Source organism: Onychomys torridus, chromosome 3 (genome assembly GCF_903995425.1).
Source record: "Onychomys torridus chromosome 3, mOncTor1.1, whole genome shotgun sequence".
NCBI classification, from domain to species: Eukaryota; Metazoa; Chordata; class Mammalia; order Rodentia; family Cricetidae; genus Onychomys; species Onychomys torridus.
This window is the reverse complement of record NC_050445.1, coordinates 31,706,649-31,731,936: the sequence shown is the minus strand read 5'-3', so window position 1 is coordinate 31,731,936 and position 25,288 is coordinate 31,706,649. Positions and strand designations below refer to the sequence as shown.

Genomic DNA, 25,288 nt, shown 5'->3' with positions numbered 1-25,288 from the left:
CAGGGTCTCAACAGAAGGGAAGAGACGATAGAAACTCAAGTGTCTGGTGGGCAGAGGAGGGAGAGAGTACAAGTGATGAACAGATCAATAGATGACACTGGTCACCTCAATGGCAGCTCTACACATACACTGCAATGTCTTAAGAATTCTGAGGAGAGGGGCTGGAGAGATGGCTCAGCAGCTGACAGCACTGACTGTTCCTCCAGAGGACCTGGGCTCAGTTCCCAGCGACCACATGGCAGCTAACTACTCTCTGTAACTCCAAGATCTGACACCCTCACACAGACATACATGCAGGCAAAATACCAGTGCACATTAAAAAAAAAATCCTGAAGAATTCTGAGGAGAAAATTTTCAATTAGAGACTGTCACGCAGATATGTAAATGAACAGATATTCTTTTCATATGCATGGTGTGAACCATCTAAGAACATGGGAACAGAGGTGAAAGACCCAACATAAGAACCAAGGGCTCTAACTCAAAAGAAAGGTGATAGAAATGCTTGGATGGAAGCAGATTTCAGGACAACTGTAGATGTAATACAGAGTTAATAGCCAAGAGATCAGAGCAATAGCTGAGAGCTGAAAACCTTACCCTTCACTGCTGCTGCTGTCTTTCCTATCCCATTTCTTGTCTCCAAAAGCAGCCTATCTGCAGACTACTGTACAACAGTCCCAGCATCGCAACATACAGCTCCAAGACCATGCAAGATTAGATTCACCCGTGCACACACTGAGATTAGATGAGAGCCTGGAGCTAGGTTAAGTAGAAAAGTAAACAACTATAAAGGTGTTTTGTTTTTTGGTTTTTCAAGACAGGGTTTCTCTGTGTAGCTTTTGGTGCCTGTCCTGGATCTAGCTCTGTAGACCGGGCTGGCCTCAAACTCACAGAGATCTGCCTGCCTCTGCCTCTCAAGTGCTGGGATTAAAGGTGTGCGCCACCACTACCCAGCTAACTATAAAGGTGTTCAGGGAAGGAAACATATTGCTACTTCATAGCTCAGCTGTAAAAAATAATTTCTATGGTTTACAAGGCTGTATGCAGAGGCTGCAGAGATGGGTCAGGGATTAAGAGCACTTGTTGCTCTTGCAGAGGACCTGCATTTGGTTCCCAGCGCTGACATGGTGATTCACAACTATTACTCACTCCAGGTCCATGGGAGTCAATGCCTTCTTCTGAACTCTGTGGGTTCCAGACATGCACGTGGAGCATACACATACATGCAGACTATGCAGTCATATACATAAGACAAATGAATCTTGAAAAACAAAACAACAAACAACTGTAAGCAACAAACACTGACTCAACCAAAGATGGATTCAACTGTGTTAGGAGACGACCACACGTATACATGGTGTGTGTGTGTGTGTGTGTGTGTGTGTGTGTGTGTGTGTGTAAGAGAAAGGAGGTAGGGGGAGACAGATAGACACACAGTAAGAATACAAAATCTTCCTGTTTGATGCCAGGGGTTGGTGGCGCACGCCTTTAATCCCAGCACTCGGGAGGCAGAGCCAGGCAGATCTCTGTGAGTTCGAGGCCAGCCTGGTCTACAGAGTGAGATCCAGGAAAGGCATAAAGCTACACAAAGAAACCCTGTCTTGGAAAAAAAAAATCTTCCTGTTTGATTACAATATGATGAATGCAACATTTTAATGGCAAATTTCCTTGGACATAGTTCTGAGATGCTGAGCAAGGATCAGGACATCAGAGACACAGAGTATTTGCCCAGAGCATCTCCTAGCTGCTTATCAAATGAACAGTAAATCCAACCTCAGGGGCAGAGGCTGAAGGCTTGCTAGGTGCACACACACACACACACACACACACACACACACACACAATCCCACGTGCCTCACCAGCAGCTTTCTCGGGAAAACTCATGTTCCTCAGAGAGGAGTAGCCAAACCACAGATACAGCACAGCTTAGCATCTGAAGGAAATGAGCACAAGTGAGAAACAAGAAAAAGAATAAAACCAAGATTAAGAAGAGGGTGGGGGCAGCCGTGGTGGTGCACACCCTTGATCCCAGCACTCGGGAGGCAGAGGTAGGCAGATCTCTGTGAGTTTGAGGTCAGTTTGGTCTACAAAGCAAGTGCCAGTACTATTATAACACAGAGAAACCCTGCTTGGAAAACCAAAGGGGAAAAAAAAGATGGCTCAGCAGTTAAGAATGCTCACTATTTTACCAAAGGACCAGAGTTTGGTCCCCAGCATTCATATTGGACTCAAATGGCATGTGAGTACAGCTTCAAGGGGTTTGATGCCCTCATCTAGTTTCTGTGGGTACCTGGGCACACACAGGACACTCACAGACAGACATACACACACACACAACACAGGGGACACATACACATAAATCAAATCGAATACATCTTTTAAACTATCACTTGAAAATCGGTACATGTATGTGAAAGTTGTAACAAAGCATTGTATTCTGGACAGAAATGTAGACAGTAGTATTAGTACATTAACGTCATTTACTAGTGATAAATCTAGTCACAGGCATGGGTGTACCTTATAATAACAAGTTAAAGTACAGAGAAAAATAACACTAACATTGTAGACAATGTCCCAAAGAAACTGAGAAGTAAGGCCATTTTAAATTTACCTCTTTACACAACATACAACCATTCAAATGATCAGAAGCAACATATACAAAAACAGAACAATTAGACAATTTCAAGGAGTCTTTGAAAGATGTAAAGGAGAAAGAATGACACAGACTAATGTGGTATGTCTCTGCTCCAACATCTCTTGTTCAAAACTGTATATGGGTTTGTCGTCTATTAAAACAAAGGACTGGCAGACTGGATCCCAAAGTGAAATCCAACTCTGGGCTGCTTGCTCTTACGGAGAACACAGGCATTCATAAAGACTACCAGGAAAAAGACAGGCAGTGCCACAACAGGGGAAATGCTAATCGAGAGAGAGCAGGTGCCATAATCAAGCAAGGTTGGATTCAGGTCAAAATCATTAAGCAAGTCAAAGAAACACACTGAATGATAAAAGCTCTGTTTCCTGATATAACCACAATGGTTATGAATATGCAACAAAGGAAATGAACCAATATTCAAAGAGCGAAAATGATGAGAGACAATGGCAGTCCATGACAGGTGAAAGAAAAACGTAAGTAAAGCCTGCAGGTAATCTAAACCTTATCGGGAATAAGCAGGAGATTAATATGCCACCCAACAGCCCTCTCCTTCAAGGACCCATGGGCCAGTCAATAAAATTGACTGCACATCATGCCACAAAGAAAACAGTATCACTTTCCATGGATCACACCCTATTCTAAGCATGCCACAAATGTTAGCCCACTTAATTCAAACACTATTTTTTTGTTTATTCAGAGCTGAGGACTGAACCCAGGGCCTTGCACTTGCTAGGCAAGCGCTCTACCACTGAGCTAAATCCCCAACCCCTCAAACACTATTTTTAAATAATTACATACATTTATTTTGTGTATATGTGGGGACATGTGTTCCATGGTATATGTGTGAAGATCAGAGAACAAGTTGGGGAGACAGTTTTGTTCTTCCACCATGTGGGACTTAGAGAGACTGAACTCAGGTCCTCAGGCTTGGCAGCAATCACTTTTACCAAGTGAGCCAACTCACTCACCCCAACACCAGTGCTTTAAATGATGTATATTATTACTATTCCCATTTGTCAGATGGGGAGACTGAGATACAAAATGCTCAAGTGACTTTGTGTAAAGGTCTGAGAGGGTATAATAGTAAGCAGCAAAGGTAGAGTTAGACCCAACCCAGCAGCCTAGTTCTCACCCTGTGGTTGTAACCTCACTAGTGACCCTCTTCAGTAAACTCAACAGAACCAGTGTGCATTTTTTAAAAACTTCCTTTTTATATATTCTTTGTGTCTTTCACATCATGCATTTCGATCCCATTCATTTCCCTGTACTTTGTATCCACCCTCTGCCCCTTGCAATTCCCCTGTACTTTGTATCCACCCTCTGCCCCTTGCAATTCCCTCCCCAAATCACATTTTATTTATTTGTTTGTTTGTTTATTTATTTTTGGTTTTTCAAGACAGGGTTTCTCTGCATAGCCCAGGCTGTCCTGGAACTCCTTCTACAGACCTGTCTGGTCCCAACCTCACAAAGATCCACCTGCCTCTGCCTCCCGAGTGCTGGGATTAAAAAATGTGTGCCACCAATGCCCAGTATGTGGGTTTTTAAATCACAGTGATAGAAAGCAGAAGTTAATACTAAAACCAAAGGAACTAGGTAGGTACTTACTGTGCCATCAACAGATTTTCCTCTGTTATGCTAGGCATTTAACTCTGGGCTTCTGGAATGCTTGGAAACATCCTGCCACAGAACTACCCTCCCAGCTCTAAAACATTAAAAATAAATAAATAAAACTAAAGAGACCAAAAATAATAATAACAAATGCCTAGACGAAAACTGTCCTAACTATTCAGTAAAAAAGGCTATCCAAACTAGATTTACGGTAAATCTTGGGAGACAGGGTCTTGCATCCTTATACTAAAAGCCAGGAAAAAATGAAAAGGAGGTGCCATTGGGATCTTCAGGAGTTATAAAAAGATTATTGAAATAAGCATAAAGACTTCACATGAAAGACTAATCAACTCCAAAATTAATTAAGTTAAAAATAGAAGCCATATGGTGGTGCCTGCCTGGAATCCCAGCACTCAGAAGTCTGAGGCAGGAGGATGAGAGCTTGAGGCCAGTCTGGACTGTACACAGGAAGATGTTGTCTCAAAGAAAATAGAAAAATGATACTACTAACAAATGTGTGAAGGAGCTGGCTTTGAAAAAGAATTTCAAAATAAACAAAAAGTAATTTAAATCAGTAAAATAAATGAAAAAGCCTTCATATCTCACCAATCAAGTTGGGAAAGAACAAAAACATACAGCATTTGGGACTTATCTGTCATACGGCTGAATGGGGGGTGGGAAGATTCTCCCCTGCCCTGTCCCCCTCCCCCCACAGCAAAGACTTAAGAGCAGGAGAGCCGTCCCTACCCCCCATCAGCTGCAGCATTGGGGAGAGTGACCTCCTTGATTGGGCAACCCAGTAGAGCTGGCCTTGAAGGTGCAGTGTAGGAGAACCGCCCCTGTGGATGCGAAGGCCAGAGAACTGGCCCTTCCTCTTCCTTGTTGCTGCAAGGGATGAACTAGCCAGGGCAGTGCTGGAGACCTCACCCTGGTGATGGAGACAGGGGACAGCTGTCTAAGGACCCAGGCCCAGACCTAGGGTTAAGTGTGGCCCACCCCAATATCTGCCTCATCTGTGATCTGCAGGAAAACAGTTGTGTGTGCATAGGGGGGAGGGGTGGGTGGTCCTGCCAAGCCAGGGCTTCAGGGGCTCCAGGACACAAGGCAGCAACTGGATTTCCAGGAAGAGTCTCCGTGTTGACAGTGTAGCAGAGACCAGGGGCCTCTAACCAAACCAAAGATTTTTTGCAATGAAGGCCTGTATGTAAAGATGTATGGATAAAAGGGTTGAGTGTGTGATTCACGGTGTCACACTGCAGCTTCCAGGATGAGGATGAGATTTTCCCTTTCTTCCTCCTCCCCCCCTTTTTTTATCTTAAATTTCATTTTATTTTTGGGGGGTTGGGGAGAGAGGTTGCAGAGGTAGAGGGCAGATTCGAGGGGGCAGGAGATGGGTGGGATAGGATGTATGCTGTGAAAAACAAAGAGTAAATAAAAAAGAAAGTTTAAAAAAAAAAGATGGCTCAGTGGGTAAAGGTACTTGCCACCAAGCCTGAGGACTTAAGTTCCAACCCCAGGACCACACTGAGAGAATCCTCTCTTGCAAATGTTTTCTACTCCCCACCTCGACTCTCACACCTAATAAGATGTAATGAAACATAGCTCTTTGATAAACTCACAGAAATGGGAGCTCAAGCATGTGCACCTTTGACAGTTATTTCTAAATTGCCACACACAAAGTTTATCCCAGCAATAAAAGGAAGTGATTGTTTCCCCACATCCTCAGAAGCCCAGTGCTATCCATTTCTAACTCCATCAACCTAGAGGACCAAAGAGCATTTCAGGACAGCTTTTCCTTCAGTGTTGCAGTAGGTTTATGCTGGAACTGGATTAAGCATTTCACTTGATATTTGAAAAAAGCAAAGTTTTGGGGAGCAGACATTTCCTGTTCTATGCTGCAGCAATTTAGATACTACGAAACCTACTTTCCTATCATGTTTGACTGAACTCTCTGTCCAGTCTCTAGTCTTTGTGTTTTGTTGGTCTGTCTTGTTTTGAGGTCAGCTTTTTGACAGCATTCTTTTTTTTCTTTTCCTTTGGTTTTTCAAGGCAGGGTTAATCTGTGTAGCTTTGGCTGTCCTGGTACTCCCTCTGTAGACCAGACTGTCCTGGAACTCACAGAGAGTGTCCTGCCTCTGCTTCCTGAATACTGGGACTAAAGGTGTGCACTGCCAACCACCCAGCAACAGCATTCTTGATTTGGCTTAGATTTTCTTTCCTTTTATGAGTTATGTTGTATCTATGTTTTCTTCTGTGAGTAAAAAAAAAAAAATCATCACCTCTTAAAACACGAGGTATTGTGGGCAATTTTGTCCTACTGTCTTCTCTTATGGGCCTCAGAATAGTTGCCTGTCAGGCTCCTAGTCCTTCCTGGAATATTATCCTTTTGCCTAAACTCCATCTACCTCGGCGGAAGAGCCTGGTCACCAGACCTTTCCTGGCAGTTGATGGATCTGAGGATTGGCACTGACGGTCAATCATTGGTCCTTCCCTAGGATTTTGGAATTAGATGTAAGGGTTTGCAGTCTTTAATCTGGTCTGGCCTATCCAATAATGATGCTAAAAATAAAGGAGAAAGGAGCTAGGGATATGATCAATCAGTAGAGTCCTTGTCACACAAGCAGACTTGTTGAATGTTAGAAAGTTAGCTGACTATCATTATGCCACTTTATAATTTTTTCCATTGGCTTTTGGTTTCATTTTTATCTAAGATTTATTTTTATTTATTTATTTTTTAAGATTTATTTATTTATTATGTATACAGTGTTCTGCCTGCATCCCAGAAGAGGGCGCCAGATCTCATTACAGATGGTTGTGAGCCACCAAGTGGTTGCTGGGAATTGAATTCAGGACCTCTGGAAGAACAGCCAGTGCTCTTAACCGCTGAGCCTTCTCTCCAGCCCCTCTAAGATTTATTTTTAATTATGTGTGTGCTTGTGTATGTGGGTACAGGTGCCTGTGGAGTCTCAGTAGGATGTCAGATCCCTTGGAGCTGGAGTCATGGGCAGCTGTGAGGTGCCTGAAGTGGGTGCTGGGAAGTGAACTTGGGTCCTCTGTAGGAGTAATACTTGCTCTTAAACACTGAGCCAGTTTTCCAGGCTCTGGTTCCATTGTTAATAATACTTAATGACCTGGTCTACCAACTCTACTTGAAGCTCATCTCTATAGTCTAGCTTTTCCACCTTCCTTTCAAAACTCCAGCTCACTCCCTCCAGAGGCTACACCTAAACTTTCTTTCTTCAAATTTCCTCCTTCAGAGTTTTGCAAGACATTAGTTCCTCCCACAAGTGTTAACAAGAAGGTATGCATGGGGCCCAGGGAGATGGCTCAATCAGTAAACTGCTTGCCAGCACAAGCATCAAGCTCCGAGCGTGGGTCTCCCAGCATCTATGTAGAAAGCTGGGCCTGGTGCCTCAAGTTTCTACTCTTGGTACTGGAGAAACAGACAGGTGGACCCCTGAAACTTGCTGGCTCACCAGACTAACCACACTGATGAGTTCCAAGTTCAGTGAGAGACCTGTCTCAGAATATAAGGAAGATGAACTGATGATATGGCCAGACAGACAAGGCACCACCAAGCCTTTTGACTCAAGTTTCAATCCCAGGCCCAGCATGGTGGAGAGACCCAATTCCTGCAAGTTGTTCTCTGACCTCCATATGTACACTGTGGCACATGTACACCTCCTCCTAATCCTCCCAAATACAGAAGTTCACAAAATAAGTGTAATAAACAAAAAATAAGGTAGAAAGTGATTCTGGAAGACATCCAACATAAGTATGCACATACAATACACATATACACCGACAGACAAGGTACAAGGAGCTTAGTAGCTTGATCTCTCAGGATATATAATTATTACATGGATATACAAATATTAAAAACAAGAGTAATCTGACATTATAGTATATAAAACTTTAACTATATAAAATACTGATTTGGCACTCACTAGGATGTGCCTAAAACCTCTTCCTAGCTGCTGCTTCTTCTTCTTCTTCTTCTCCTCCTTCTTTTTTTTTGAGACAGGGTTTCTCTGTGTAGCTTTGTGCCTTTCCTGGAACTCACTCTGTAGACCAGGCTGGCCTCGATCTCACAGAGATCCACCTGGCTCTGCCTCCCGAGTGCTGGGATTAAAGGCGTGCACCACCGCTGCTTGGCTCTTCCTAGCTTCTTTCAGGGCCCCTTTCTTCAACTACATCAGTTAGGATTTTCTAAGTTCTCTCGGGAATGTGTATGTATCTGCCTTCTACCCCTAGTCTCTAGGAGCAAAATTACTTTTTCCTGGCCTGTCCCGCCTCTAACTGCTAAGATGCACATTTACTTCAGCTTCAAAACTGCAACCAACTAGAGGGCTCAGAAACCAGTTCTGAGGGTTACAATATCATTTAATCATTTAAGAACAAATAAAGCAAACTACAATAAAACTTAGGAGAAAACATCGGTACACGCCACACCAGTCCTTATTTAGAACTTAAGAGTAGAGCTGCTAAGACCAGGGTATGGAGCATGGGGATATGGCTCGTGAAAGGCAAATTCTGGGTTCATTCTGGGACAGACAGCCTAACTTTACATTGCCACAAAGCCCTGGGACATATGCAGTTAAGCAGATGAGAATGTCATTTGCTGGCAAAACACTCAAAACTTTCTATTGTGTTTCAGGAGAGTAAAAACCCTTATGAGTTTAGGAAAAGGATGTCATCAATATCAGATGTGTATGTCACGATGTTATTCAAGATACTATAAATTGCTCTCAAAGAGGATGTTTTATTAGAAAAAGGAATAGAAGCCAGGCATAGTGGCACACCCCTTTAATCCCAGTGCAGAGGCAGACAGATTTCTGGGAGTTTGAGGCCAGCTTGGTTTGCATAGTGAGTTCCATGACACCCAGAACTACACAGTGAGAACTTGGAGAAAGAGAAAGGGGTGGGAGGGAGGGAGAAAGGGAGGAATAAAAAAAGGGAGGGAGGAAGAGGGCTGGGAGAGAAATAGGAAAAGTGAAAAGATACAGAAATGTGTTTACTGGTTTTTTCCAAGACAGGGTTTCTCTGTGTAGTCCTGGCCGACCAGGCTGGCTTTGAACTGAGATCTTCTGCCCCAGCCTCCCAAGTGCTGGGATTAAAGGTGTGACTACCTGGCAAAGCTTAATACTTTCAAAGTCCAAAGCTAGCTGGATGTGGAAGGAAGGACATCCCCATAACAACCACAACGCTCTGGAGGTGAATTGGAAAGGACAGGAGTTGAGGGCAGTCTTAGCTCACGACTTTGTCAACAAAGCGACACCTGAAACGTCTCTAGGGTTAAGTTGTCAGTAAGCTCTTTTATTCTCTATTTGTTTGGTTTTTCGAGACAGGGTTTCTCTGTGTGGCTTCGGAGCCTGTCCTGGAACTCACTCTGTACACCAGGCTGGTCTAATAAGCTCTTTTAAATATGACCTTAAAATGTAAAGTTAATCTTCTCAGTCAATGAAAATTTTAGAAAGACAGTATTAATTGCCTTCTGATGTAGCAAATGAAAAATGGAATTTTTTAATTTATTTTTTATTTATTATTTGAGACAGGGCTTCTCTGTGTAGCTTTGGAGCTGAAAAATGGATCTTATTTAGGGTTGAAAACCAGCCAGGCAGCTGGTTGGTGGTGGCGAATGCCTTTGATCTCAGCACTGGGGAGGCAGAGACAGGCAGATTTCTGTGAGTTCAAGGCCAGTCTGGCTGGGGTAGTGGTGGCACATGCCTTTAATCCCAGTACTCAGGAGGCAGAGGCAGGTGGATCTCTGTGAGTTCGAGACCAGCCTGAGCTACCAAGTGAGTCCCAGGAAAGGTGCAAAAGCAGAGAAAACCTGTCTCAAAAAAACAAAATGTGAAACTCAAGGCCAGTCTGGTCTGCAGAGAGAGTTCTAGCATAGCCAGGGCAACACAGAGAAACTTTGTCTCAAAAACAACAACAACAAAGGAAAACCAGCCAGGCATATTGTTACACGCCTTTAATCCCAGCACTAGGGAGGCAGAGGCAGAAGGGTCTCTGAGTTCAAAGCCAGGCTGGTTGACAATAGTGCGACCTTGTCTTAAAGAGAAAAACAAAATAAACAACTTCTTTATTCAGCATTGGTGGATATAGTACATATACTTTTTGAGAAATAAGCTAATAAATCAAAAAGTTGTTCTTGGGGCTGGGTAGTGGTGGCACATGACTTTAATTCCAACACTCAAGGTAAAGGCAAGGGATCTCTGAGTTCAAGGCCAGTGTGGTCTATAGAGCTAGTTCCAGGACAGCCAGGCCAACACAGAAATCCTGCCTTGAGTAATCAAACCAACCAAACAAAAAACACTTGTTCTTGGTGATGTCACAATCTAAACTATTACTATAGAACATTTAGAATGAAAAGGCGTAGAACACTTTTATTTTAGATATATGTAGCAAACCAGTTTTTTGTTTTCTTTTGTTGTTTCTTTCAAAACAGGGTTTCTCTGTGTAGTTTTGGTGTCTGTCCTGGAACTCAGCTTTGTAGACCAGGCTGGCCTCAAACTCGCTTAGATCCACTTGCCTCTGCCTCCCAAGTGCTGGGACTAAAGGTGTGTGCCACCACTACCCAGTGCAAACCAGTTTTATATAATTACTATCGTCGGTGTAGGAAAGTATATTCAATACTAGAAATGAGCATTTAAATAATTCTAGGTCAACAAGGTGACTCATTAGACACAGGACTTGCTATGCAAGCCTGGCCACCTAGAAGGAGAAGACAGACTCCACAAAGTCATCCTTTGACCTCCATCATTGGTCTTCCTGTATGCCTCACAGTGAGGTATCTTATACTTCAGGTGTGTGTGTGCACTGACTTACAAAGAATCTTCTTTTTGTTTTGTTGTTTGAGACAGGGTCTCATTACTCTGGCTGGCCTGGAACTCACTATGCAGACCAGGCTGGCCTCCTGAGGGCTGGGATTAGTGCTGATGTAAAGGCTTAGAATCTATTTCTTATTGTGGATTGAAGTTCACAGTATTGGGAAAGCACCCGGCAGAGGATAATGTTGGATGAGCAGCATGCCTACAGAAGAGCTGGCTCAAGGACAGACTGAGTGAAATCTCTGGGATAAATTGTAGATACTGAATACAGGTATAGAGCTCACTTTGCAGGACAATTGGAGCTGGGATAGAGAATGATACGCTAAAAAGTGTTTCAGAAACATTAATTGTCCCATTGTAAGACTGGCAGAAATAGAGTCTGAGGGCAGAAAAGTCATTTAAGTGCTACTAAGTCCAAAATATAAGATCCCAATCAAAATCGGGAAGGAATATAGGAGGTAAAACATGGTGTCAATGAAATATTGCAGCATTTTAGAGCTACAAGAGTTCATTTCTTCTTCCTCTTCTTCTCCTCTTCCTTTTTTTTTTTTTCCAGACAGGGTCTCACTGTGTAGCTCTGGTTGGCTTGGAGCTCACTAAGTACATTAGGCTGACCTTGGACTCAGAGATCCACTTGGCTCTGGCATTCCACCACCACCATTAAAAAGTGCTAGACGGCCTGTAGCTGGCTATGCAGACCATGTTGAAGTCCAACAGGCTGCCTCTGCCCGTGCACCTCCACACCTGGCTGAGAACTAGGAGGGACTTTTGGGATGAACATTCCATCACCACTTGGTACATCTTTGGAAAGGAATGGAATTCTGAGCTAATACCAGCCAGTTAAAAAAGTCTATGACGTCACTTTGACTCAGCTCCTCAGCATCTAATACAGCTAAGGCAATTAACAAGCTTGGGTTTCCTTAAAGACGCGGAAAGCGAGCTTTCAAATTCACTTTCTACTAAATAGATTAAAAGAGCCAGTAATTCTCATCCTTAAAAACCTCAATTCCAATTCAGTTCCCACGGGTACGCCAACGGAGCCTAACCCACGCTCCTTCCCACTCAGAAATGGGCCATCTAACGTGGTTTTTTGTTTGTTTTTTCCTGAGAGCGAGTCTCCTAAAATAACAAAACCTGCTGAGACGTTCACGTCTTCAAGAACTGTTCGTTTGCCAGTTCACTTTCCCAACTGCGGCGCGTCATGGAGCGTCTCACCGCCATGCGCAAAGCGGCTGGGGAGAAGTGTAGGAGGCATCGGTGTGGGAGGCAGCGTGGCGCTTTCGGGAGGGGTCTTCGCCTTTCTAGCCTGGGCACCTCCGGCGACTGGGCACCGGGCGGGCAGGCCCGGCGGCCCGGCCTCGAGTCCCTCAGCCCTCTCCAGGGTCCACCTGGAATCCTCAGCTGACAACCTCCCCCCGCCCCCACGCGCCGAGAGCCACAGGCTGACGACGGGCGGAACGCGGCGCCATGTCTGGGTCGTTCCCAGGCACATCGCAACGCTCACCCTGAGGGATCCGCGAGCGCGCCTCGATTTCCGGACGAGGAGAGGAAATTACTCCGGGAACCCCAAACCCCTCCTTCCGAGCCGAGGCATAGATAGCGTCCGCGTTACCACGGAGACAGGCCTGTCTGTGACGTCACTTCCGGCGGGCTGTCTGGACTCCAGACTGTTGGGAGGAAAAGAGGAAAACTGAGCAACAGCCACGACTGTGGACGCGAGCGTCTCCGGTGTGCGCATGCGCCCGCTCAGCGGCCTGCTTCTATTTATGTGGGGGACCCAACATGGCGGCTGCGGCGACCCTGGCGATGGCGGTGGAGCCCATCAGAACGTAGTAGCGGGGACAGGGACCCGGTCCGCACTCACGGTGGCGTCCGCGGAGACGGCTGAGGGTGCTGGAGGGAAGAAAAGCGACGGAGAGCGGAAGGAAAGGCGGGCAGGCACGCCGTACGGCGTCGAGGCGAGAGCCGGCTCGAGCGAGCGCCGAGGGCCAGAACAGTGGGGATGGCGGAGCCGCGCAGAGTGGCGTTCATTAGCCTGTCACCGGTGAGGCGGCGCGAGGCCGACTTCGCGGGCGCCGAGCGCGAGCCCCCCCGACTGGAGCCGCAGCCGTACCGCGAGCCGGCCCGGGCGGAGTCGGCCCCCCGCGCTGACGCGCAGCACCCGGCGCGCGACAAGCCGCTCCCCCAGCGCGAGGTCAGCCGCGCCGAGCCGCCCATGGCGCTGCAGCGCGAGCCCCCGCGGCCCGAGCCGCCGCCGCCGCCGCCGCCGCCGCTGTCCCTGCAGACTGCCCCGCCGCGGGAGTCGGCTTCCCGGGCGGAGCCGCCGCCGCGACCGCCGAAGGAGACGGTTCGCCTGGAGCTGGTGCTCAAGGACCCCACGGACGAAAGCTGCGTGGAGTTCAGCTACCCGGAGCTGCTGCTGTGCGGAGAACAACGGGTACAGAGGGTCCCTCCCTCCCGGCCGCCCCACGGCTCGGGTGCCTCCGGACCGGCCGCCTGCCCGGGCTGCTCTGCACTTCGCTCGCCCCGGGGGTGGGGTGGCGGGGGCCGGGCGGCTAGACGGGGCGGGAGCTGCGCGGCTCGGCCCACCTAGGTGGCCGAGGCTGCCCCCTTCCACACCGCGGCGAGCCCGTTTTCCTCTGCACCTTTCGAAACCTCAGCTTTTTCCTCCTGTTCCTTTCTGTTCCCCACACCAAATCCCGAGGCCCCGCGAGCCGTGCGGCTAGCTTCTTGTGGCACTCCATCTGTCGTTCCGGTAGAAGGGAAGCGAAAAACCTTGGGGGACACGCCCCCCGGTCTGAAGCGGAGAGATTGTGTGACCCCTTCTCGGCTCATCCTCATCCTTCCTCAACCCAGCTGTACCGGGCTCCAGGGCTGCTGAGATGGGCTCGTGGCCGGGTGGTTTATTTTCCTTGATTGAAGGGGATTTAAGAGCAATTAAACATTTTCAGAAACTAAAGATTCCACGTTAGGAATGAAAAAGTGGATTCGTTAATGTGGTTACACTCGTGTTGGTAAATATTGTTAGCTCTGTGTGTGTGTTGAGTTTGTGCATATTGTCTTTGAATGGAAAGGTCCCTTGTCTTATTCGGTGGCTGTCTAATCATATGATTTGCGTGGCTATCATTAGTTCGAATTGGGGTTGTTTGTTCAATGTAGTCTTTTGGAGAATGATGAAAAAAAAACGTTGGCTTTGAATTAAAAAAAAATTTAGGAGAATACATAGGTATGCCTTTGAGGGAAGCGGTGAACAATGGGGATTAGGGCAGCGGTTTGTCGGTGACTGTAATTTTTATTGTTGTGGGTTGCTGATCTTTAGAGGGGGGAGGGGGGAGAGAGACAGGCAGACAGACAGACAATTGTCCTCTAGTTTAGTGACTATGCTTTTTATTAGCCTGGGCTTTCTAGCAGGTCTAATGGACTCCAGAATTCATTAGTTCCTTTCATCAACTATCTTTGTTGTTGCAGTGAAGGACTCTTAATCAAAAGTCTCACGGTGAAAAATATCATTAGTCTGTGTTCATTTTGTGCCAGATAATCCTTTGATGACTAGTTACAAGTATTGTTGTGCAGCCATCATTACTAAATGTTTTCAGAGAAATTGAATTGTTAGGGGTAGAGACCATTTTGGTCACTTTCACATAACATTTGTTCTGTAGATAGACTCACTTCAGAACTCTCTTTTTTTTTATATGTCTTTTTTTTTTTTTGTCTATTAAGTTGGAGCATTTTTCAAATATATTTCAAAATATAATTATACTTGTTAATATAAGTAGGCGTTCAATTTTTATAATTTGCATATGTTACAGATTCAAAACGTTTTGTAGATGGGTGTGCTAGTCTGTGACCTCAGTGCTCTGGAGACTGGGGTTAGAAGGATGGAGAGTTCAGGGCCATATTGTGAGACCCTGTCTCAAAAAACAAAAACTGGATGCCAAAATGGCTGAGCAGGTAAAGGCATTTGCTGGCAGACCTGAAGACCTGGGTTCCATCTCCAGGATCCATCCACGTGGTGGAAGGAAAGGACCATCTTCTGCAAGGTGTTCACATACAAATAAGTATAACAAAACTGCGAGACAAAAAACATCATTAGGTAAAAATACATAATTCTAGTTAGTGTTTTGCCATTGTACAAACACTGTAGAAACTAACCTAGGTGGGGTTTTTGTTTGTTGTTTTTTTTTAGTTTTGCTTTTTTGAGACAGGGTTTCTCTGTGTTGCTGTTCTGTCCTGGAATTCACTCTGTAGACCAGGCTGGCCTTGAACTTAGATTCCTCTGACTCTACCTCCCCAGTGATGGGATTAAAGGTGTTGATACCCCACCCCGCAAATCTAGGTGTTTTAACCTGCTATATAGTTAGCTATATGGTACTTAACCATTTAATTTGCTATATGGTTATGCTCTGTGGTATTTATCATTGCATATGTTATCTTTTCTGAACCTGAAGGCAGTGTTTGGAACATGACTATACTTTCATGTTCTAGGAGACAGGTAAATTGGGTTTAATTTTTGTGTTTGTTTTGTACATACTATCAATTTAGGGATTTATTGGTACAAATTTCTCATCATATATTCAAACATATATCTTGTAATTCTACAAAAGAATTTATTCTGGTTTTATTTTTTGTTGCGTCGGTTTTTTTTTTTTTTTTTTTTTTTTTCTTTTGTTGTTGTAGTTTTGAGACAGGGTTTTGCTGTGGAGCCTTGGCTGCCCTGGAATATGTCCTGTTAGACCAGGCTCTTAATCTGTTTTTTATGCCGTATACTTTTGCAGCAAAAGTTTGCCTCATCTTCCTATGATTAGTCCTACTTAATATATTTATTACCGAGTAATGTATCAATAACACCTTTGTAAGTGAGTTGTCATGGCTCCGTAGAAATCATAGAAGAGTGGCCAACCCTAGGAAAGCAAACTGGGAACATGAGAGTGTCTGGAAAGTGGTGAGCCCCAAATCTCCTCCTCCAGGGAGTCTTTGACTTTTATTTTTCCCGTGCTGAGAATGAAGCCAAGGATCTTGAACATGCTAGGACAGTGACATGCCATATCACTGACATGACTCCAAGTACACCTCATTCTTTGTTCTGGAGACAATACAATTTTTTTATAGTTTCTTTTTTTTTTTTTTTAATTTATTTTTATTTCACACACATTGGTGTTTTGCCTGAATGTATATATGTATGACCGTGACTGATATCCTGGAGTTACAGACAGTTGTGAACTGTCATGTGGGTGCTGAGAATTGAACCCGGGTCCTCTGGAAGAACAGCCAGGGCTCTTAACCGCCGAGCCATCTCTCCTGCCCCCGAGACAAGACAATTTTAAGTTGCTCAAACTGGCCTTGAACTTATTGTGTATCCCATATTGGCTTTGAATTTATGGTCTTGCTGTTTTACCTTCTTGAGTAGCTGGGGTTACTGAGTAGCTGGCGCAGATTATTTTTAGAGTTACAATCTTTCCAAAATAATTTTAAATTTGAGTTACTGGCATTGAATAGTGTAATAGGCTTTAAGTAGAATTAGAATTAATTAGAACCTGTAATAGGCTAAGTAGAATTAAAAGAAACAGTGTCCAAATTTTTTAAAATAGCTATATGTCAGTGAACAAGATTTGTTAACTGAAAGTTGGTAGCTATGGGCTGTTAAAAACATTAAGTGGCCAGGTGGTGATGGCGCACGCCTTTAATCCCAGCAATCTCGGGAGGCAGAGGCAGGCTGATCTCTGTGAGTTCAAGGCCAGCCTGGTTTTCAAAGTGAGTTCCAGGACAGCCAGGACTGTTTCACAGAGAAACTTTGTCTCAAAAAAGAAAAACAAACAAACAAAACCCCAAAAAGCAAAAAACAAAAACAAAGTTATGTGCACATTTAAATAAGTATATTTATATACATTTAAATAAGCCCCTTCCTACTTGATAAATGAAGAGTGCAATCCCAATGAATGGAAATAAAGTTGGAGTTTTTCTATATTTATGAGAACTATAGTCTGTATTTTGGCTAACTCTAAAAAGCAAAATCACCTTGCAGATTAGGTCCACCCTTTGCCTTGTTCTCTCTTTGTGGTATTTATTATGCTATAATTTTGGTGGTGCAGGTGGTGACAGACCTTGAAATCATTCCTATCCTGAAGCTGAGCAGTTGTACGCACGCCTTTAATCCCAGCAGAGCCAGGTGGATCTCTGAGTTCTAGGCCAGCCTAGGCTACAGAGTGAATTCCAGGAAAGGTGCCAAAGCTACACAGAGAAACCCTGTCTTGAAAAACCAAAAAACAAAAGACAATCCTATCCTGAAAGATGAGTTTATTCGCTATTGCCGGTGGTAGTGCATTGTGAAGTAAGTTTTAGATGGGGCAAACACATAAGGAAAACGTGCAGCTCTCCCATTTGAGAGCATCGCAAGTTGAATGTCCCGTCAAGAGAAGGCAAGTGGTGATGGCGCTGCTGTAACTGCGCTGCCCCAGACTCCTGTGGGATCTGCTGCTTGTCACCTGTGTGGATAAGACCTGTGAAAGATTTGACCATGCCGCCAAGATGAAAGCAGAAAATCATTGCATTGACTTTACTCGTAGGTAGCTGATCATTTGCAGTTTGTTTCACCTGGGGGATTCTTGTTGGGTTTATTAGGAAAAGAGATGATTCTTTCTGGGTGTTTGTTGCTTTGAGGTAAGATCTCAGTGTGTAGCCCAGGTTAGCCTCAAACTTCTGTCAGACTTCCTGCCTCAGCTTCCTGGGTGCTAGGATTGCAGGTATTATTTTTTTTTTTTTTGGTTTTTCAAGACAGGGTTTCTCTGTGTAGCTTTGGAGCCTGTCTTGGAACTCACGTTGTAGACCAGGCTGGCCTCGAACTCAGAGATCCACCTGCCTCTACCTCTTGAATGATGGGATTAAAGGCCCGGCTGCAGGTATTATTCTTAACTGTAAAGGAGAAGTGAGTTTGTTTTAATTTTATAGGCCACATGTAAACAAGAGTTAGATTTCAATGCCTGTATAATAAAGTACACAAAATATTTTAGAATAGGCTGGTCGTGACACACAGGGTATTGAGACAGGATTATGAGGCCACTTAGACTGTGTAGTGAAATCTGATCCTGAAAACATTTTAGAATGACATTTAAAGGTGAGATGGAGAGGTGGCTCAGTGGTTAAGAACACTAGCTGCTCTTCCAAAGTACCCAGGTTCAATTCCCAGCACCCACATTGCAGTTCACAGGGGATCTGGCATCCTCAAATATACAGACAAAACCCCAATGTAAGTTAAAAATAAATCTTTTAAAATAATGGTGATTTGGGTTGGGGATTTAGCTCAGTGGTAGAGTGTTTGCCTAGCAAGCCGCAAGGCCCTGGGTTTGATCCTCAGCTCAAAAAAAAAAAAAAAAGGTGATTCTTAGTAAAAATTACAAATCTTTGTGTTTATATTTGCAAATATAAAATGAGTCAGGCTGGATTGGGGAGAAAGCTCGGTGATAGAGCTCTCGCCTAGAATGTGAAAGGCTCTGGGTTCAATAAAACTGTCATAAAGCCCCGATCGTGCTGATAAGGACCTAGTATTGAACTACACAGTGGTGGGAGGGGACAATTTACAAGAACAAAACATGCTGATTGCTTGCAGTCTTGTGTATTAGTGTCAGGGCACTGCTATACCCCAAATGTAGCCTTTTATTCCATACCAGACTCACGTTGCTAGTTTGTTTCCCCTTGGGTTGTTTATGTTTTTCATTCATAATGCCAGTTAGGATAAAAGATTCTATAAATATTATTACATTTAAAAATTTATTCTAAAATCAACTCTTTACAATCTAAGGAGTCCCCTCCCCCTCACTCTAATGTGCTGAGGATGAACTGTCTTCATCTTGTCCTTTTTTTAAGATTTATGTATTTATTTATTATGTATACAGTGTTCTGTCTGCATGTATGACTGCAGGCCAGAAGAGGGCACCAGATCTCATAGATGGTTGTGAGCCACCATGTGGTTGCTGGGAACTGAACCCAGGTCCTCTGGAAGAACAGTCTTAAGAACACTCTTAACCTCTGAGCCATCTCTCCAACCCCTGTCCATGTTTTCTTGTTGTATTTTAGGCTGATTATGTGTAGGTCTTTATATCTAGGATGAAGCACATTAGTACCAAATTCAGGTTTTTGTCTTGGTTTTAATATACTTTTAATTATTTGAAGCTGCAATATCAGCTTAAAAAATTAACCCTCATACCTTTAATCCCAGGAGGCAGAGGCAGGTGGATCTCTGAGTTCAAGGCCAACCTGGTCTACAAAATGAGTTCAAGGACAGCCAGGGCTGCTTTACAAAGAAAACCTTGTCCCAAAAAACCAAAAAGAAAGAGAAGAAAAGAAAAAAACTCTAAAAATTTATTTTCAGATGAGTGTGTGATTGTGCACACTTTAACCCAGCACAAGGGAGGGAGAATCAAAAGGATCTCTGAGTTCGAGCCTAGCCTGGTCCAAGTAGGGAGTTCCAGGTCATCCAACGCCACATAGTAAAACTTTGTCTCAAAAACAAAACAAAACAAAAAAATAAACAACAAAACCAAATTTACTTTTTTTTTTTTTTTAAGATTTATTTATTTATCATGTATACAGAAGAGGGTGCCATATCTCATTACAGATGGTTGTGAGCCACCATGTGGTTGCTGGGAATTGAACTCAGGACCTCTGGAAAAGTAGTAGGTGCTCCTAACCTCTGAGCCATCTCTCCAGCTCCCAAATTTACTTTCAAAGTAATTTTTCTGAAATTGGATAAAATATTTTTTTAAAGGTAGCTCTTAGCCGATTTGTTTATTGAAAACCATACATATAAGATATATTTGCTGATATAGTAAACTCAGGTCAGTGCAAGCCTGGCAACTTGAGTTCAATCCCCAGAATCCTCAGAAAGGTGCAAGGAGAGAACCAACTTCACACCATTGCCCTGTGACCTCCACATGTATGCACTTGCCCACCCACACCCATCATGCAGCACATAATAATACATAAAAATTTTTTTTGAAAACATGGTAAAGTCAGGAAAGGATACAGTTTTGTCTGTTTTGGCAAATGGGTGGTGAATGTAGGATCCTTGCTCATAGTGCGTGAGTGTGTGTTTCATTCTCCAATGTTAGAAGGAAGCCATAGTGAGCTATTGTATTTTTTTTTTTTTTTTAGCTTTATGTATTCCTTGAGTGGATATCCATTGACAGGAGACAGGTGATATAGGAATTGATTCTAAGTTTTTAGCAGAAATCCAGGGCAGCTGCAGATACTCAAATAATAATGTGTAAGCATATGATGAATCTTGAATCTATAATGAATAATTTGGATACCTTTTTGGGGCTCTTTCATAGCCCTTTTTAGGGATAATATCAAAATAAAATTCGTATTTTCATTTTTACCTATGTTGGTCTAAGGAGAGAGTTTGCTTTATTTGGGATGGGGTGGCCATATGGTCCTTTTGCAAGTGGAGTCAATTTTGATGTTGAATTCTTGACCATCAAAAAATTGTACAGTGTGTGTAAGTCTATTAACTGCAGATACTTTCCTTCTGTGAACCGTCATATATTTTTAAAATAGCTTTTAATGCTTTTGACCTATTTGTTTGTTAGGAAAAATTGACTAATTGAAATTAAAGAGAGAGTCAAGTTGGGAAAATAATACAATGTATGTAGTTCTAGAATATATGATATTAAATACCTATTTGATATGCTAGTCAGTTATACTAAACTATAGTTGATATGTGATTAGTATATGGCAATCTAGTTGAAGTAGTTCTAATACTTCTTTTTTTCCGTTTCCTTTGAATCAGAAGAAGCTTGTTCATACAGAAGACCCATTTAATGATGAGCATAAGGAGAGGCAAGAAGTGGAAATGTTGGCTAAGAAGTTTGAAATGAAATATGTGAGTATAGTAGTGTTCACGTAGGTCATTTTACCCTGTTGGCCTCTTCTCTTTGTGCAGCTAGTTGGGAGGGCCTATAAATAGCAACTGCTTACTTATCTTGATTTCACAAATTGAAGCTGAATGAATGGTTTTGACAGGCAGACAGTTTTACAGGTTTGTCCTGACGGTTAGTAGGCTGCATTCATTATAGTCCTAGAATCTAGGCAGTTTGCTTAACAAATCTTACATTAAAAACTATAAGGTAATAGTTAACCATACCTCACAGGTGAACAGAATGAGGCTCTAGGCCTAAGGTTACGTGACTGGTCCATGGTCATATAGGGTCAAGAAGAGGCAGCGCATCCAGCTGTGTGTAGCTCTAATCTGCTCCGCCCCACTGTGGAGAACTGTCCTCTTGGTCATCACCCTTCTTCCCTCTAAGAGAGTAAGCCTCTTGGTTCAGAGTCTGTCAGGATCAGTGTAAAATTTCTGTCTTATATTTACCTTAAATATTCATGTATATCATATATTACATGCAACAACATATTCTTATTTTAATATCTGTTTTGTTTTCTTTTTAAAGGGATAGTGATAAATTTGGTGATTGAAAAGTAATTCTGAGGAGCTATAATAAATGAAATAGTTGAATTGATCATGGTCTGGAGCATGCCTGTAATCCCAGTTCTTTGAGGGCAGAGGCAAGAGGATCACTTCAAGTTTTAGGTCAGGCAGATTTGATTTGCATAGTGAGTTCTAGATTAGGGCTACCACCTCTCTGTCTCTGTCTCTGTCTGTCTGTCTCTCTCTCTCTGTGTTCCTAAAAAATCTGGGTTTTATTTTGGCATTGATTGAAAAATAAATATATATTAGATTGGTAGATGGTTCATTAGGTAAAAACACTTTCTGCCAAGCCAGATGGACCTGAGTTTGATTCCTGAAACTCATATGATAGGAATCTGACTTTGGAAAGTTGTCCTCTGACCTCCACATTTGTATCATGTGTACATATCTCTTCTGTCAAAATAATTACATGTAAAAATGTTCTCTATCTATCCATGTATTTATTTATTTATTTATTTATTTGGGCAGGATTTACTATATAGCCCTAGCTCACTGCAACTCACAGACCAGCTTGTCTCTGCCTCCCAAATGCTGGAATTAAAGTTGTATGCCACCATGCACAGCAAATAAATAAATTAATAGATTGATTGATGTAAATAATTCTATACATTTTGTTGAGTGACATCACAATCAGTTGTGAAATGCTTTAACAGTCCCCTCACGGTACTGGGAAGTGGATATTATAAAAGTCTGTAATCATTTTAAGAATTGTATCACTCATTGGTGAGCCATAACTTCTGAGAAGTTAGAGCACTTTGGGAGCCTCCTCAAGTCTGTTTTTTCCTCTTTTTTTCCCCCTTTTATTGGGTATGGTCCCTAGGATTCAGCTTGGTAAAGTTTGGGATAGAGTTTGGGCAAGCTTGTTAAGAACACTACAAATTGAATTCTACTCATAAAACATAGATACCAGTAAATTTAGTGTTCTGTATAGACTAACATTGGCCTGCAGCCATGCTGGATGTGGTAACTCTCGAGTTCAAATTGGCCTACCTAGCAAGCTCCAGGACATCCAGAACTACATATAGACCTTGTCTTTGAAAAACAAAACAAAAATGAAACAAACAAACAAAATAGTTTGGAACTGTCCACCATAGTTGTAGATTCTGCCTCCATGGATTCAACCAACTGAAGATCAGATATATTCAAAAGAGGAAAGGAACCTGTATTTTACATATGAAGACTTTTTTCAGTTTTATTCCTTAAACAATACAGGTTCATAGTTATATAACATTCACATTGTATTAGATATTAGATATTATAAATATCTAGACAGCAGGATACAAGTGGGTTATATATAAACACAATGACTTTTTTTTTTTAAGATTTATTTATTTACTATTATGTATACACTGTTCTGCCTGCATGTGTCCTTGCAGCAGGCCAGAAGAGGGCACCAGATCTCATTACATGTGGTTGTGAGCCACCATGTGGTTGCTGAGAATTGAACTAAGGACCTCTGGAAGCGCAGTCAGTGCTCTTAACCACTGAGCCATCTCTCCAGCTCAACACTATGACATTTTATACAGGATATTTGAACATCTGGAGATTCTGTTAGGGTCCTGGAACAATCCAGGATATAAAGGTTTGGTTACATATTAAAATCATAAAATGACCTTTTAAAAACAACTTGAGAAAGAGGGTAGTCTTTTTTCTTTTGGCTTTTAGAAACAAGGTTTTGCTGTGTAGCCTGGCTGTCCTGCCACTCGCTCTGTAGACCAGGCTGGTTTCAAACTCAGAGATTCACCTGCCTCTGCCTCCAAAGTGCTGGGAGTAAAGGCGTGTGCCACTACACCAGGCTTCAACAACTTTAAATCCCTGAAGACCTATTGTGAAACAGCAGTTTTAGGATATGTGGAAGATCTTACACCTATAAGTGTTGGTTATCAAAGTGTGTGTTAGTGTTTCTGTACTGTTGACTGTTTCTACTGATTTAAAACTGCTCTATCCAATAGGAAGGTTGAAATCAGCATGGATATAAAAAGATGCAACTGTAGAGGGATGGGTACAAGTTAAGAAGCTTTGTAACCAAGGTGGTTCTTTCCTGGTTGTAAGACTGGAGTCTTTTCAATTAATATCTGCCATAAGTGATCAGTGAAGGTTGATGTCATTTACTGTCAATTGCAGTGGGGGTCCTGTGCTAGGAATGGCATGTTTGTATTTCAGCTTACTAATGTTGTAATTCCTCAGCACTGGCCTGAGATACTGATTATCAGGTTAAGCCAGTACTAATGACTCAGTAAGTAATAGTCTGAGTCATTATGGAGTGCTTGGAAAAAGAGCTTTAAAGAAGGCTCTTCATTTGAGATATAACAAAATGGAAGTTTTGTTTTTCGAGACAGGGTTTCTCTGTGTAACAGCCCTAGCTGTTCTGAAACTAGATTTGTAGACCAGGCTGGCTTTAAACTGCCTGCATCTACCTCCTGAGTGCTGAGATTAAAGTCGTGTGCCACCACATCCAGCTCAAAATGGAAGATTTTTAAAATTCATTTCCATACAAATTTCTATGGAAATAAATTTTGATTTTATTTTATTTTTCAGAGATGAGGACTGAGCCCATGGCCTTGTGCTTGCTAAGCAAGCTCTCTACCACTGAGCTAAATCCCCAGCCCTAAATTTTTATTTATTTATTTATTTATTTATTTATTTATTTATGGTTTTTCAAGCAGGATTTCTCTATATAGCTTTGTGCCTTTTTCCTGGAACTCACTTGGTAGCCCAGGTTGGCCTCGAACTCATAGAGATCTGCCTGGCTCTGCCTCCCAAGTGCTGGGATTAAAGGCATGCACCACCACTGCCCAGCTCTAAATTTTAATTTTTGTAAGGTCTACTTAATGTGTAAACTGTACAGTATAAAAGGGTTCAGAAAATTATGAATTAAGACTGATTCTGTTGCAAGGAACAGTCATCCTAAAGATACTGAAAAAGAGTGATTCAGAATAGGTGTATGTAGAAGGAAGGACACATTGCCAGTGTCTTGAGTTCCTTAATGTTTTAAATTCACATTGTATGTGCTCCTTTTGGGCATCTGAATATGTTGTTCCAAGCCAGACATGATGGTGCATGCCTGTAATCTTAGTATGTGGATGATGAGGTAGGGAGAGCAAGTTTGAAGAACAGCCTAGGTTTACATAGTAGGCTCCAGCTATGGGGCTGGAATTAGAGATGTGTGTAAACTGCCTTGTGGATGCTAAAATCTCTGCAAGAGCCACAAGTGCTCTTAACTGCTGAGCATCTCTACGGCCACCTGCTTTAAATTTGGAAAAGTACACATATGTATTTTATGTGGTGTGTGTTTGGGTACACACATGCACATCACGTGTGTGGATATCAGAGGAAAATTATCTTTTTTCTCCTCCTACTATGTAGGTCTTGGGGATCAAGCTTTGTTGTCTGGTTTGGCAGCAAGTGTCTACCACTGAGCCATCACTGTTGGCCCTCAGAAGTTGAATGAATACCCTTTTTTTTTTTTTTTTTTTTTTTTTTGGTTTTTCGAGACAGGGTTTCTCTGTAGCTTTGGAAGCTGTCCTGGAACTAGCTCTGTAGCCCAGGCTGGCCTCAAACTCACAGAGATCCACCTGCCTCTGCCTCCCAAGTGCTGGGAATCCAGGTGTGCATCACCACCATCTGGCTAAATGAATACTCTTAATGTCCTTTTTGTGAATAACCTGAGTTGTAAATAGTATTTAACAAATTGTTTTTCTTACTCCCTGT

The 25,288-nt window shown here is 42.9% G+C and overlaps 1 protein-coding gene across 5 annotated transcripts in view; it reads left to right on the top strand.

The window, feature by feature from the left end:
• The first annotated feature begins 12,857 nt into the window (after positions 1-12,857).
• Positions 12,858-25,288, top strand: part of Ubn2 (ubinuclein 2) — an 86,827-nt gene continuing 74,396 nt past the window's right edge. For 2 of the 5 annotated variants that reach the window (XM_036180280.1, XM_036180278.1), the window contains exons 1-2: positions 12,859-13,534; positions 20,882-20,974. In XM_036180280.1, coding sequence (XP_036036173.1) covers positions 13,100-13,534; positions 20,882-20,974 — 528 coding nt within the window. In that variant the 5' untranslated portion in view covers positions 12,859-13,099. Of the gene's footprint in view, positions 13,535-13,679; positions 14,112-20,881; positions 20,975-25,288 lie in introns of those variants that run through there. The other 3 variants (XM_036180281.1, XM_036180279.1, XM_036180282.1) reach the window with 3 other exon arrangements.